We start from the raw sequence: 16,582 nt of genomic DNA, 5'->3' as shown, positions 1-16,582 counted from the left end.
ATTGTTGGATCAGAAAAGGCCTTTACATTTACATTTTATGGATCATTTAATTAACATCAAATGTGTAAATCAAACTCATGCATGAAAGGTTGTATCTCTACTCCACTACACTGATCTAATAACCTACAGTGGAGATTCAGATCCACACTATGATCATAATAAAGAAATACATGATGATGCAATTATAGGTTAAGACTTAATGGTTCCCAAAGGGGAAATTCAGACGCTACTCAACAGAAGTTAATACAATAACTGTAATTTCATGTCAATATTGGCCGTCTCTGTGGAGGAAAGTGGTCGTGTTTCCGAGCACTAAAATCCACTTAGAAAAGTTCTAATTCTAATCAAGCAAAGTCTGAGCGTTTTCATCCGGGAGGCGGCACTGAAGCCGGACGCGGTTCTGCCGGCAGCGGGCCGGGGGTTGGCGCCGGGAAGGCTAACCGCTGCAAGCTATGATCAGGAATAACCATAAATAGCCAATCTTCTCACTGATTGTTCTCCTAACTCGTTACATAAAGAGAAATCAGTGTTAAAATGAAACTGTGGAACGGTTTCTGCAATAGAATTAATAATTAAAGTCCACTGTATTAAAAATAGAGTAAGACTTCCAGGTTTGTGCGGATGTGCAGACATTTGCATTCGCCGGCTATTCAGATTATAACGAGCACAGATGGAGGGACAAATGAACAGAAATGTGTCCTCCTGTGTAAATTGTGCTTTGTAAGCTGTTCACATTATCAAATTTGCAGATGGATGTAACATATGCCCAGAAATATATGCTATCACTGCGCATAATTTACAGACGGAGTTAATACCACGGCCCAAGCTTCGTCACTGTGCCACGGGCCGCCGCCGAGCTCCGGCTCTCATGCGGATGAGGGAGGCTGATGCGGGGGGGGGGGGGGGGGGCACCACCTCGCTCGGCTCTTGTTTGCACGGAGGAAGTTGAATGTATCTGTCTGTTCGTTTGTCAGACTCTCCTCCCTGGGGTGTTGGGATGGGCGACAGAGAGATGGAGGGAGACGTCGGCCGGACCGGCAGAGGGAGAGCCGACTGTCTGTCTGTAATGAATATGAATAGGCTCCGGGTGTCACGCTCCCCCCTCTGGCTCCCCTCACAGAAACCGGGCTGTTCTTAATGAAAAACGATACCTTCAAGATATGTTTTTATTTGATCTGTGTGATCAAAAGTGACACAATCTCTTGATAATTCAAAATACACATGTTATAATGGGACTGTAACAATTAGTAGATAATGGCTCCACTGAATAAGCAGCAAATTAATCCACCGTTTTATATTGACAATGCATGTACACAGCTCATGAAACAAATCAATCGACAGAGTAAACGTAACGTAAAATGATATGATTAATAAATTAAATGACTTAATGTTTGTATAACATTTAACACAATAACAAATTATAATATAAATCCATGCAACATTAGCTGTCACATTGTTTCCGGCTCGTGTTAAAAAGTTTGATTTTAAATGAAAAACGATAAAATCATCAATCAGTCTCATGAAAAATGATGTTTTTAATCCACTCAAGAACATGATTGTCACTGCGGTCAAAAAACTCTTTGCTCTACAGGAGGCATATAATCAACGTTTTATTAATATACTTTAACTTGAAATATTTATACCATCATTTACTGAACTCCAACTGAGGGTTTTGTTGGAGGATTGCGACAATATCCTTTCATTCGTTATTGAAAAAGCTCAATAGAAGCTAGTCCATAGAAGCAGTCCAATTTGTCATTTAGACTTGAACATACGCCGTGTGCCATAGTACCACTCAGCCCTCTGAAATCGAGGTGTTGAATCCCTGCAGGAACCGAACAGCACAAACCTTCTCAGTGTTGTATTCACTGCAGGGCCTTTCTATGCATGCGTGGTAAGCTCCCTTTTTGTTCTCTATATATATATAAATATATATATATTTTACCTTTTCTTTGAGAATCAAAGCCGGCGGAGAAAGATTCAGAGGTATATGCTGAAGCTGAACTAGTTTGCTCTCTTTCTGCAGCACCCTCTCGTCCTTATTTCCACTGCTTTTTATCAGGCCCAAGTAGCAGCAACAAGAACTCCCTAATCTGAATTTATTCATTGGTGCAAGGCCTTCCTTTGTGAATCCCTTCCTGCCGTACACTGTAATGTGACCATATTTATTTCCTCTATGCTACGTGCGTCATAACCTATTAACCATTCTTCCCGTTCTCGCCGTCATCATCGGACTCCCGCGACCAATGGACCGTCTGAAGGCATTTCTTCACAGGGGGGTCCTATGATTAGCGCACATCTCCATCTCCAAGTTGTTGTTGCCGCTCTCCTCCTGCCGCTCTGCTCTTGATGTTTGTCGCTAAAAGATGGGGGGAAAAAACAAAAAAACAAACAAACTCATCTTTGCTTTGTTCTGGTAAAGTGTCATCGGTGTTTATTTAGGAAGCTGTGAGGCTGTTGGCAGAGCTGCCAGTGTTGTCATGTTTTCTTAAATTGATTCTCTGTGATTACTTGCCATTCATTTTGCTCTTTAAGGGACGGGGGGAAAAAAAAAAGCACTTGGTAAATTGTGCTTCAGATTTATTGTGAAATGCAAAATTGGAGCCGCGCACACACACACACACACACACACACACGTGCATAAACAAATGCGAAAACCTGTGTATGCCCTCACTCACTCATGTGGACTATAATTAATTGCCACGAAGTCTCAGGTAATTTAAATTGCAAATCAGTGCAGCCTTGTTCTCCCAACTTTTGTGATTAATATTTTATTGTTTTACTGAGCGAAAATGCCACCAGTGCTTTTCATCAGATACAAATTGCACAGAAGAATAAAACTGGGGATGGGGGGGTGTGGGGGGGGGGGCACTGGATCAAGGTAGATAAGATGCAGGCGCCATCTCTGAGCATTAATTAAGTCGCGTCTGAATGTGACGCCGTCGCGGTCGCCTCGTCCCGTCTCCGAGCCACTCGCAAAGACCACAGTGTGTCCCACACGTCCCTCCTTGCTCGCTCTGTCTCTCTGCTGATGTCCCTTTTGTGCCGAGCTTCCTCAGGTCCTGAACTACTCTTTCAATCAGCCACTAATTAAGCAGCAGCGTGTAAGGGTCTCTTTGACAGGAGATTGTGGGGGGGGGAGGGACGACGCACAGGTTCAGGAGGGGAAAAGCCAGATCCGTAGATGTGGTGTCTACTTGGGTATTAAATATGTGCAGAAATGAGAGATTTAGACAGCAGAGAAATGAAGCTTTGAAAACCAAACGGTCCTTTTAATTTTCCAACAAGTGTTTTGATCCCACGAGGCAGCCGGCGCACCAAAAGGCCTAAAATTAGATAGGAAATAATGAGGAGTGTACCCTACGCCAAGTTCAATGTGGCAATCGCAGTGTAAATCTCAGTTGCTGCAGTTACAGATCATAACCAATCCTTATGGCGCATTCCTTATAAGCAACGGGAACTGGACGTCTCATATGACCTTGTGTTTGTCTGCGAGAGTGCGCTGCGGCAGCTGGAGATGAGAGTCTTCGCTCTTCACCGGGAGCCCACGGTGGACGGGTGCAGCCCGGTTGGAGCAAACTGGCTGGCCCAGCGCCCCCCCCAAAGACGAAACCACGCGCAGATGAAGGAAGGCTTCCCCCGGCGAGGCGGCGCTTGCTGAAGCCTCCTTCTAAAGCCAATGAAAACAGACCTCTCATGTCCCACTCACCAGGAAATACTGCTCAATTAGACTATCCATTCAATTAGCAAATGCTTTGGCATGCTCAAACAGAGGCAGCCACCCACGAGCACTCGCGCGAGGTCACAGTTTTCATAGAAATGGGCCTCACTAAAGACATTTTAATGACTGTGTCCCGTTGCTCTGGATTCAGCGCGCTCCGTACGGCAGGTGGTGTTTCCCAAGTCAAGTTTATTATCGCACTCTGGCTCCCACACACACACACACACACATGCACACACACCTGGCTGGGGCTCCGGCCCCATTGTGGTCATCTCCGCATCCGGAGCCTGGTGTTATACGCACGTGAGGGTGGGGGGGGCATGTTTTATTTTTTATTTGAATGTTTTTTACTCATCATGAAGAAGGTGCACATTGTGGCGAGGAGAGTATGGGCACTGTGTTCTGTCAAATTATTTTGCATAATGTGGGTGTTCCATATGAAAGTAAGCCTGTCTATCAAGGCGGAAGAAGTACTCTTTAAATATGGGTATATAATCCTTAAACATGTTCTAGGGTTGCTCAATAAGCAGTTGAATGGAGTAATCCTTCTCAGGGTTGTATAGGGTAACTTAGTTTTCCTGACTTAATACTATACGCCTACTTTGTTTTCCTAGAAAATGTGTTTAAATGAGTGTTTGTTTTCAGTCATTACACTGAAGGCTTTGTTAGTTCAGACATCACTTTTCTGTTAAGAGCCAAGACCAATCCAGTATGTCACTCATGTCTGGTTGTTTTTTTTATCCCCTCTTTCAAAATCTTTATTGTTGCTGCTCTCACAATATCCTTTCTTCTTTCACTCTGTTTGTTGTCTGTGTTTATTAAGATGAAAGGCATTTTTGATGTGCGGTTTTGAAGTCCAGGCTGACCAAGCACCACTTACCCATGTAGAATGGATAAATATATAAAGAAATAGATCCGCTTTCAGCTCTTTCTGTGTCTTTTTTTTGTTGTTGTTGCTCGGATCAAAGTGGTGAAGTTCTCCTACATGTGGACCATCAGCAACTTAAGCTTCTGTCGCGAGGAGATGGGGGGAGGAGGGGCGGGGGGGGGTGGGAAGAGTCATCAAAAGCAGCACTTTCTTCTTTGGAGCCAACGACAAACTCAAATGGTTAGTGAAAGCCGCTATAAGTGTTATCCAATTATTGCATCTCTGAGAGGTACAACGTTGTTTTCAAGAGACTCGAGCACCCGCTCGCCGGCTTCAGGTGCATCAAGTGTGTCTTCATCTGGCGTGTATATCCAATAGTGTTTACTTGCACGTGTGTTTGGAATATTCATTTTGGTAGCACTTTCTCATGCTTGAAATCTGATCTGGCAGCGTCTTCACTTTCCCAAGCTGTGATGCCCTCGATAAATGTCTCTCTCTGTTGAATGGCACGTTTGGGTAAATGTATAGCGTTTTCAGTATTCAAAATGTTTGGAAGGAATTGCAGTGTGGATGGGGAGTGGTTCCCATTTTAATGTAGGAACTACTCCCAGGAGACTTGATTTGAGACCTAGAACACCGGGGGGGGTGGGGGGGTGGTGTCAGGAGCAGATCCACCTGATCTGAGAAAAGCTCCAGGATTTAGACCTAGTCCCCAACGGACTGATGAGTTGGTGGCTGAGTGAATGTGAACTTCTACTTTTGACAAGAGATTTACATAAACTGGCACACAGTCGGCTGGAGAGACAGATTTGGATCGCGAGCAGTGAAGCAAAATGACATCGGGGTCACGTTGCCGGAAGAGCTTCCGGCGGGAAGGGAAACCATATTCTGTATCTCGCACAAAAACATGGCTGGAACCTGAAAGTAATGACTGTAGCCTCGGGTGGAATAACAGACTTTGGGGTTTGGGGGATTGGTAAGCCACCTGCTTAAATGGCAACATAAATGGGCCCTTTCAGAGAAAACCCAGGCTGTTCTTCAAATACCACGTCGGCCCAAGTTGCTTTTGGACAGGAGTCCGCCTCTTCCTGTAAGTGCCTAACCCAAAGACAATCCTCTCGCTTTTTGCCTCTCTTAACTGAGTGAACAGATTTTCCGGCCATCTGTATCATAGCTGACTGTCGGCAGCGTCACCGCTTGTTGCTGCGGTGCTCTCGCCGACGCTTGTTAGAGAAATGAGATCCGGAGTGTGGTGTGGCCGCGGGTCAGCCGCACACCTTTAGGCCCGGCGCCAAGAGAGAGGCCACAAAATGCAAATCGAACCACGCTGAAAAGAGTCGAATGGAATATTCACCACAAAATCAGTTTCGCAACTGTACATCTTCTCAAAGGCATGATCTGCAAAGTGTCTTGATGAACTCGGACAGGAATGTATCTAAAGAGAAAATGCTGATTTACAGAGTAGTCCATATCTATTGCCGATACACCCCAAACGGCCCAAATTTGCCAATCGGTATCTTAACAAAAAACACCAGCACTGCCACACAGAAAGCCTATAATGGGAAGAGAAAAAGCCACAATTTTCTTCTTGTAAAAAGTTGATTTGATCCTCTCTATGTTCTTAACAGAGAAATCCAACGCATCCCTTCATAGTCGCTGTGTTTTGTTCCAAAAGGCTCAGACTGTTTGATCCTCCATGTTAAACAGTATAAGAGTGCTGTTTTAAGCACACGCTTTCATGCTATAAACAGCAGTGTGCATTGCAGAATCAATACCAATCAAACCATCACTTTGCCACGAGTGAAGGGTTGTGGATGAAATCAATAGATGTGATTGTGAGGCAGAGGACAGCACAATTTCAACCGTCTTTACAGCGTCAAGCCATTACTGATGGCTGAAACAAACTATTACAAACATAAAATAATTCATCCCTCTGATCCGTACGTGTCTTTTTTTCCCCCCACCGCCAGGTGTTTGAACCCTAAAGGCCTGGATGAGGAGGGTAAAGACCCCCTTTCGCTTTACGTGCTCTTCTTCAGCTGTCCAAAAAGTGAAGTGTTTTCTATTCTCAACGCCAAGGGAGAAGAGAGCAAAGCCATGTGACCAGAAATAACCGATAAGACACCTGCAGTCTTCATTTCCATTTCCTTTAATTGTCCTCCTCTGGGATAATCCTCTTAACTTGTCGTGGTGTTAACAATTGAAAACAGGCTCCTTCTTGCATATCAGTACGTTCAGGAGGAAACTGAGGATATCTCAAAGTTTGAGAGGTTGAAAATTAAAAACTCCTGTTCCCACCTGTGTCTTTGGGGCACTGGAACTTGTGAATGCAAGAGGTGAGGAGTGTGTCTAATACTGTGTGTCCAATAATGTGAGGTATTGATAGCCATATGGGTCTGTGTAATCACTGCCAGTTGGTTTCATTTCGAGTAAATATATTATTCAAAGTGGTGTGGAGCAATTTTGATTTTAATTAAAAAAGACCCAACCTTTTTAGGTCTCCGTCCGCCTCTCTCTCCCCCCGTTGATGAATTGGAAATAAAAGTGCCTCCAATCCCTGCTTTTTATTTTGTATTTTTTTTAATTAGGTTATGTTATGGGGAGGAAAAGCAAACTTGTGTGGAATTGAATTAGCGAGGGCCAGATGTGACCGCTTCCTGGTTATCAGGCTTTCTGGCTGCCTCCCTCTCTCCCCGTGCCCCGCAGCACGGCGTCCAGGAAGCGCGGAGGAGGGAAGAGGGTTCGTGGGGGGACGGGGGGCGGGGGTAGAAGAGGTGGGAGGCGGAAGTGTGTTTAAATCGGAGGCGAACACGCAGTGAAACTGTGTACAACCCCCTGCGGTGCCGTTTGTGTAGAAAGGGAAATCATTTCTCCTGCTGAGCAACATTCCCCCATGTGAACCTGACAGCCCCCCCCCCCCCCCCCCCCCCCTCCTCGCGTGTACTCCCAGTCCCACATTTGCTCTCTGAGACCTGCCTCCTCGCTTTCCCGCTCACGGTGTGACTTTCCTTGTCTTTTTATCCTGCTTTTTAACGTTCCGCGACACAAAAACTGAACATACTGCAGTTACTGTGCTTAAATCTTTCTCTATTATACTGTATCCTGGGGTCTACGTGGTGGTAGTGTGGGCGGGGGGGGGGGGGGGGGCTATACTTGGACGTATTATAGTGAAATAGAGGTATCTTTTAGGTGTGTGACTTCACTCCTTGGGCATTTACGTGAGCACTGCTCTTGTAAATGGCTCCAGAAAAAAGCCTGAACGGGAAGAATAGCGAGTGCAGTGAAGAGGATCTCATTTTCCTCTGCTCCTCTTCTTTTGTGTCTCAAGGGGCTTTCGCCTATAAATGGCGTGCTCCATGGTGCACGCCCCATCCCATTCTTGCCATATGCCCTCCTCCAATCTTCCCACAATCCCCCTGGGGAGACCTGGGCCCTCATCATCGCTCGCCGTGTCACAGTTGAAAATTACCCAACTGCCACCGTATTTGTGAAAGTTGTGTGAACCCTCCGTCTAGGAATATGGCAGCAGAGATTGCTCTATCGGTTCTGGATCATTTAGAATCCAATTTAATCCAGGCCTGTAGCAAAGCAGCCCAAATAAACAACAAAGGGCCTTAATTAAGAAGGCACGGTGGCGTTTGGCCTTCTTATACATGCTTTGTCCCCGTGGAGAGAATTTCTAATAAAATATTAGTTCTAGTTATTACAGAAGTAGTTGGTTAGAACTACATGTGGGTAATCGGTAGTGGAAGGAACATTTTGAAATGGAGCAGAGTAACACTGCTCTCCTATGCAAATGGCAAACTCCCAGTGAATGAAAACCGATGGAATTTGAGTCTTTTAAAGCTTGTGGATGAGGCAAACTCACACGAGCCACCAAAGGAAATAGCATTAGCCGTACGCTGGTTATTTAATTGCCCGCGGTCTCTGAGCAGGCATGCATTCGGATTTGTCCCGACTGGCCGTGCACATGTTGAGAATCAAGGCATCCCTGCAGTACTCCGAGGAGGAGGGATGAAAACAGTTCAGATTTGAATGCCTGTACTGCCATGGTGGATCTTTTCTGGGAAGCTTGACATTATCTGATGAAACACAACATCTGCATCAGTCAGCCCTTGAGCCCCCCACTAGAGAGCGTGTGTGTGTGTGTGTGTGTGTGTGTGTGTCTGTGTATGCATCCTCCGATGGTCCCTACTTGCTAATGGAGATAGATTCAGGCAACAGCCCCCCCCATCTCCCCTCCTTCTCACACTGAACTCCCGTAGACTCAACTCTCCCTGGCTTAATGTGCTGGTTCTTCTCCTCGGGGGGGCGGGGGGTGGGGGCTGCTGGGCGGGTTGCAACACGTCTCCGCCTCCTTTCGCTGGGGACTCCCGTTCTGACCACTCAGAGGGGCGAGAAGGAGAAGTTCTCTCATCCTCTGCCGCAAGCTGTTTAGTATTCAAATAGCCTCCTTGTTAAGTCTCCCCCACAGACAACTGTAACGTCTTCTTGTATAGCCAAAGGCCAAGTGAGCTTACGTGTGCGCAGTCGAGTTGCCGTGTGCTGCTCTTATATTTTGCAGCCGGAGATTCAGTGTGCCTCCAGTTAATTGAAGCCCCGCGCGTGAGCTCGTCAGAGTCTGTTGCCCCCGGTGACTGATGGAAGCGATCGGGCATCCAGGCGTGTGGGAGGCGAGTGGAGCGCGGGCCGGCGGAGAAGCGATCGGTCAGTCTTTACGTAATCAGGTGGTATTGGATTAGGTGCAAAGGATCAATAAACATGTTTGTGCTGACACTGGTTTACAGAGCTCAGTCTTCAAAAGAGATTAGATTTCCTTCTGCGTTTGTATCCGTCTGCTTCATGCAGCGCGAATCAGTGCACGGAGGTAATTCCCTTTTTAAACCCCCCCCCCACGGCAGCATGTTCCGAAGAAATGGTCATTTTTTCCCAAAGTTGAATGTGTTAAAGAAAAGGCCAGGAGAGCGACAGGCACGGAGAGAGATGTTGACCCTGGCTGCCGTGTCGCCGGTTATTTTCCAACACGCCAGCCAGCCTTCTGGCGACCTTCTCGCTGTGTGTGCCAACCGTGCCCCTGAGCCCTCCACCTGAATATGGATGCCCCTCGCTAACCCCCCTCCCCCCCTCTACTCCCCCCCCCGTCTCCTCTCTGTCTCAGACCCTTTTCACCTTCTCCATCACCTTCACCATTTCTTTGGACAGTGAGAATCTTCAGCCTTGGATGCAGGAGCGTTATAACGTCGTATGTGTCTTTTTTTTTAAAGGGTCTATTCCAGTGTACTGTGACACAAAACGCAACCTCCCGTCTGCACATGTTAAACTTCTCCCATTTGACATCTCAGATGTCCAGCTCTGCCGCGTATTCGGGGCGTTCTCCCGCCATTGCGGCCAACTCGCTGAAAGAGTAAGCAGCAGCCATCTGACCCACAGTTGATTCTCTGCCAGTGCCGCTTTCTGAAGGCCCACTGGATATGGCAGTAGGCACACACACACACACACACACACTCATCTGTGCTTCTGTTACAAGTACACACCAAAGATCTCACACCTCCCCCCCCCCCCCTCTAGCCTGGTGGAGTTTCTTCAACACTCCCTGTCACCTCTCCACACCTCTTCCTCTCGGTCGCCTCCCCCAATCCCCTCCACCCCGTCAACTGCTCTCCTCACGCCCGAGCTCAGCTTCACATTCTGCCACTGGGGAAGTCCTCACTCATCACTGCTCGTCGTGTTTCGTACCCAAATAACACAACTTCACAGGGTGCCTCGGGACTTCCTCTGGGTCTCTCATGCTCGGTCTCATCGAACATGCTGAAAGGACATAGAAAGTGCGGGTGAGCGTCTGTGGAGGAGGGAGAGGGATCCAGGTAGCGTTATTCCTCTGTCTACCCCGCCTCAAGCGGTACAGCGTTGCGAGGCCACACATTTTTGACTCTCGTTTCAAACCTGTTCACGTTTAGTTTGAAAAGATCTTCGGACTACACTTACACTTTTCCTCTGTTTCAGTCTGCGGCAGAACAAAGGAGAATAAAGTGTAGTGATGCAACAAGCAGAATGCAAGGATTTGTTGTTTGATTGTTGTGCTTGTGTGCTTCTGCGTGTGCGTGTGTGTGTTTTATGGTGATTCCATGTCCGTGTCTTTTGAGTCTCCAGAGGCAGAGGATTACAGTGACGGGCCGCTTGCATGAGCAGTGGTGGGAATAACTACATATGCACTGCACTTCCCTACCAATCCCCTCTTAGGCTGCCTGCTCTCTCCGATCCAAACGGAGGATTTGACACAGGATCTTACAGCAGCATTGACACTCTGTCTTAGTGCTTCCCGCTGTGATCTGTCAGCAGATCTCCTGTTGGGATCTGTGCACAAGAGCAGCCTGAAGACAAATCGTTTTTTAACAGTCGGGGCTAAACGCATGTTAGTCTGCACACGCTGCAGATGAACATGAGCGGCGATGACTTCTTGGCATGCGGTGACTCTTTATTCTGTTTCTGTTGGCTTTGAAAGGAGTGTTTTATCACTTCATGACCTCAAACATTGTCTGAGAAAGTGTATTAATGACTTCACTTCAGTTGACACAACACAGGAGTTGAATGTGCAGGATGTCCACAGAAAAAGGTTGTTTGCACGACCCACAAAAGTCTTTTCATCAAAGTCTAACATTTTCATCAAAATAGTCCAAATGCACATTTCGCCACTTGCAGGTCCCAGCCTGATCATCCCCCTCTCTATGTAGGACTCATAAACAAATGCTCCTATACATATATGGAGTTTATACTGTATATTGTATTTTGTATATGTGTGTCCATGGGTTGTTTGGGCGATGGTGGCGCCTGGAATAGGGTGGTGCGCTAGGAGCCGCAAGGTTGGCGGTTCGTATCCCGGCTGCTCCATGTCGAAGTGTCCCAGAGAAAGACACCTAATCCCTAATTGCTCCCCAGGCGAAAATATAATGCATGGTTTATATGTAAGTCGCTTTGGATAAAAGCGTCAGCTAAATGACGTGTAATGTATCATTTAATGTCATGTGTGACTGGATATGTAATTTTTGGATGTCTAAAATGATCGTATCGCATAACTTTAGTGTTTCCTACTGCTTTCAAATGCTGAAAACCAGTACTTCTGTCATTTTCAGACCTATTATTGAACCTTACCCACTCGGGCATTATATCCACACAATGGATAAACATAATCAGCTAGCTAAAACCGTGGGAAAATGTTGTCCATCAATGGTATCTCATACAATATTAAATATCAAAATTGAATAATTTGCTCAAAAATATTGTGACATGATTGCTTTTACACTTTCTCGGTTCAGGCCAGTTGAGCCTGAGACAACCTCTGCTAGTCATTTCTATGATTAAATCTTCTGTTTGTCCTTAATGACTTCTACTCCTGGATTGTGCCGTTTCTGCTCTGCTCTTTCTCAACACAATCCAATTAGCCGGATGCCTTTTAACATCATGTGTACGGCACGCTGACGACACCCACCAAAGGAAAAAAAAAAATACTTGACGAATGAATTGATTTCTAGTGGTTTTCCTGCATTGTTTGATGAAGCTTTTTGTAGGACAGGGTTCACAATAACTGCACCTGTCTGCCCTGATGGGATTGGACGAAGATGTCTCAAGCATGTCTCGGGTTGAAAACCTTCTGAAATCCCTGCGCAAGGGCCCGAAGGAGGAAGGTCTTTCCGACTCATTAACAAAATGGCGGCTGATGTAATTTCTCCAAAGAATGCTGTGACATCCCTCCAACGTCCCCTCCCGTTGCTCGTTACCTTTTCTGTTGTCAATTATAGTGTTGAATTTGCTGTGATCTCTGCAGCACTCACAGTCCCGCAGTCATTACGGTTTGACCTTGCACGCGAGCGCTTGTGACTGCCGGGGGGGGGGGGGGGGGGGGGGGCGGCGGAGCGCTGTGGCCGCCCCCGCGTTGCACGCACAAGAACTCCGGCACCTTTCCTGTGTCTTTGTGTGAGCGCGCGTTACAGAATCCTTCCTGCCACTGTCTGAGATAATTGGCACTCCGTAAACACACGATAATTGGACTGCTTTGATCCCTGCAATTTCTCACTTCTTGGCTAAAGAGGCGCAGCAGTTCCGTCTCGTGTTTACCACTCGTCTTTATGTGGCGGCGAGAGGATACAGTGAGAGAGAGAGAGAGAGACTGTTTTCTTCTGAAGTGTTAAAAGCTCCCCGCAGGCAATCCTTCCTACTCCCAGGCTCCCTCGCCGTTGTTTCTGCGCGGCTCACGGGCCGTGACTCATAACCAACTTCTGCACACTCGCTCGCACAACGCAGAGCTTGATCACGTTGTGAGAGGCTCCAAACGTTCTTGTGTTGTCCGTTCCAGAGAGCCAGAGGGAGCGTGCCGCTTTTTCCAGGGGAAGGTTTCAAAAAGTTCATGAGGAGGGACTTCCTGCTGCCTGATGACAAACTAACACTATTCTGTGAGGTAACCGTGTTCATATGAATTTGATTCATATGTTATGGCCCAATCATTCCCTGAAACATTCATAGTATAAGGAGCAAATTCTCAAAGGATAATGCTTATTTAATGATTATGTTACGGTTTATATTTCAACATTGCGGGCAAACAGACTCTTATTAACTTTAAAAACCGTTTTTAAAAACGTTTTTGGATAATTTCCAAAGGTGTAATTTCCCAAAATGTATCATTTTAATAGAACCTTAAAAAAATGAATTTAGTTTCAATGTCTAAATGTATTGTTTGTGTTGGTGCTTTACCGCAGGGGATCGCAACTGTAGTTCCTTTCTGACTAATCTTTTCACTCTACATCTCATTGTGAATAGTGTATGTTTGTATTTGGTGCTACACAGCCTCTGGGTTAACGCGTCTCTCTCATCACCAAACATGCCAGCTGATTCCCATTCAGCCGGCGTGATGCCTTGGCTCCGATTCCTCAGATCCAAAGCTGGCTGCTGCTCCTCGTCGAAATCTCCCTTGTTGTTTCCAGCTGTAACACAGGGGGCAGCAGAGGTCAACTGTCCTCTCTGTCACCCCCTCCGCTGCTCACAATGAAACCAGGGAGCAAAGAAGAGGTTAAACTTTTTGGATATGTTAATGTGTCAGTTGTAATGCATGCACTCATAAATGTTTAAAAAGCATGGCAGTGGCTGTTTAAAACAATTCTAATTAACCCTACGGGTATGGAGGAGAGCATGTCTTGAAGTTTTTCTCTTTTTTTCGCAGAGCAATGTTCAAGTCTGTTTAAAGTGTTTCCAAACTGGGCTTATTGACAGAGGGGTAGGAGGTGCAGTGCTGCTTTAGAGCCATGTGGGATGGTATTTTTTATTATTTTTAAGGAGTACGTTACGCATACATATTGTTTGTGTTGCCGGAGAGAACGACTTGGGAGAGAGTGGGATAAGTTACTGTGAAGCGTCCTCACTCTCTGAATGCATCCACTCTCCTGGAGGGGAGGAAGTGAGGTTGCTGGTTCCAGTCCTCCGTGGCCACTACCCCCCCCCCCCTCTCCTCTGCTGTACTTAGCCAACAGGGCTGATGAGCAAGCAAGAAAAGGGCTACCTAACCTAATTTATGAACCACACTCTAAACGCAAATGAAAATCCACGCGGTTGATACCGTTAATAAAACAGACTCAATGAGAGCGGAAAGTAGATGAATAAAAAATTGTTCAAGATAATATATAGTGGCATGATATATAGACCTCAATACGTTCTGAAATGTTTGCGTGTATGTTTGGGTTTTAGGGACATGTGCAGTAAAGGATAAGGTTGTCAATAGTGATCGCATTGACCACGTGGGGTCACGTTTCTGGCTGCATGGCGGTAAGACCGCGCAGAGCGGCTGGTTTGAATCGCTCTCGCTGGTCTTTTCCCCACGCGAACGTGAAGCCCAGTGTTTAACGTCAGAGACCTGGCTGCGATTTCGTCCAGATGGTCGAGTCCCGCATCTGAGAGCGACCCAACGCCCGGGAGCCCAGCTCTCTCTCTCTCTCTCTCTCTCTCTTCCCATCCACTTCCTCTTTTCTTCCTCCATCTTGTCTCTCATTCAAGCCCAATCTCCTCCTCCTCTTTTCCCTTTCTTCTTTCATCTCTGGCTGCCTCCTACTTTGAGCATCGCAGCCTCTTACTCCCCCCCCCCCCCCCCCCCCCCACACACACACACACACTCACTCTAGCGTCACCTCTCCCACGTCTACTTTGCCCTCCGTCTCTTTTGTGTTGTAGTGTCAAAGAGGATGGAAAGGCTAAGAGGAGAGGCCAGAGCACTGCTGGAGGGGAGCGCTGGCTCCATATCTCTCCTCCTGACCCTTGGTCTCTGTGCTTGATTCGTCTGCCGCTGGAGGCATTAGTAATTCAAATGTAGCACGGGGAATCTGACTATGTGTCACACCGGAGAGGGACTGGATAACACCAGCCGCTGTTCTCTCACACTCTGCCCCCCCCCTCTTTGTCTCCACACCCCCAGACTCCAGACACCTGCGGGTGTTTAACGAGGAGATGGCTCCCGAAAAAGGTTGGCTGTCAAAAGAGAAAGTCGAGGGACAGCGAGAGTTGAAAGGGGAGGGGGGGGGGGAAGAGGACATAGTAAGAAGAGGCTGAAGCCGAGGCCGTCTAAAGGGGGCGGGCTCTGGGCCATCGGGCCAACCGGGGATGACCAACAGCCTAATGAAAGATGAACGATGAAAGAGACAATGGAGTCACAGGGAGGATGTTTTTTTTTTGTGTTGATGAGACGTTGTTTTCACCTTCTTTCCTCATCCCTCCTCTAATGAGACGCAGAGGTAAAAGAGGTTAAATCCGCCTCGCCCCTCGCCGGGCACCGCAGGTCACCCCTTGCTCTAAGGTCAGATCTACAGCTGGTCATGCGGTATAGATAATGCAGACGCTCTGAGAGTTTTGGAAGCGAAAGCCTTGACAACTTTGCGCAGCGGTAATTTGCCTGCAGGTCGAGTCGTGGTGGCGGATGACTCCCTGCAAGTCAGTTTCAACTGACCAAACGAAAAAGAAGTGGTTGTTTGGGAAGGAAAAAGTTCACGGCAAAACTTACCTGTCAGTCACGTTAAATTGGTTCTTGAAACACACCAGTCCACCCTTTGTCTGGTGAAAGTAGAAAAAAATGGAGACGTCGAACTACTGCTGTTGGACACGTTTGGCTTCCTCCTCCTCCTCAGTTAACTATGGAGGGAACCTTGATACCCTCTGTACCCAACAGACATATTATACTGTATCAAATTTTGGTCTATACTCTTTTATATTTACGTGACATGGTTGTCTGGGCGAGCGACTGTGGTTTGGCTCATCTCCGTTTAAATGATGCGGACTGTTCTTGCTCTCCCGTGGGAATTTTGTTCTTCAAAAACGGTGCATACAGATTGAAACACAGGTGGAGCTATTTAAAAATATATCAATAAACAGGTTGCAATCACTTCAATTCGTGTTGCTCTTCTCAGAAGCGGTTATGTAACTCATCAAATGGTTCTATCTGATGGAGGTTGTCCCTGCAGTGGTCCTGCCGTACACCTGTTCTGCTACTTGCAATTACTTGTATCATCTCTGTTAGAGGAATTGAATGTATTGTACATCTTTTACATTGTTGATTCTGTACACATGACATCCATTGCAGTCTGTCCATCCCGGGAGAGGGATCCCTCCTCTGACGTTCTCCCTAAGGTTCCTTCCCTTTTTTCCCCATTGAAGGGTTTTTTCATATTTTGGGGAGTTTTTTCTGTGCCGATGTGAGGGTTTCGGGACAGAGGATGTTGCATGTGTACAGACTGTAAAGTCCTCTGAGGCAAATTTGTAATTTGCGATTTTGGGCTATACAAAATAAAATGAATTGAATCAAATGTGTCTTCCCATTTCCGAACAATCAACACGCCGGCTCTATACCCAGCTGTCGCGCTGCAGTTTCCGGGCCTCGGTGCGTAACACAAGTTCCTTATAAAGCCTTGTTTATCTATTATGAGTCTCAGTGCCTCAACCTGTCACCTCACATTTTTTAACAA

General features: G+C 46.7%; 1 protein-coding gene across 1 annotated transcript in view; it reads left to right on the top strand.

Annotated features, from left to right (window-relative positions):
- Window positions 1-16,582, top strand: part of spop (speckle type BTB/POZ protein) — a 72,640-nt gene that overhangs the window by 43,528 nt on the left and 12,530 nt on the right. The window contains 6 exon segments of the mRNA XM_062566201.1: window positions 4,008-4,023; window positions 4,682-4,772; window positions 4,774-4,829; window positions 6,560-6,688; window positions 12,940-12,971; window positions 12,974-13,041. Coding sequence (XP_062422185.1) covers window positions 4,008-4,023; window positions 4,682-4,772; window positions 4,774-4,829; window positions 6,560-6,688; window positions 12,940-12,971; window positions 12,974-13,041 — 392 coding nt within the window.

The sequence above is a fragment of the Pungitius pungitius genome, chromosome 12 (assembly GCF_949316345.1).
Source record: "Pungitius pungitius chromosome 12, fPunPun2.1, whole genome shotgun sequence".
In the NCBI taxonomy this organism is placed as follows: domain Eukaryota; kingdom Metazoa; phylum Chordata; class Actinopteri; order Perciformes; family Gasterosteidae; genus Pungitius; species Pungitius pungitius.
This window is presented reverse-complemented; position numbering and strand designations above follow the sequence as displayed.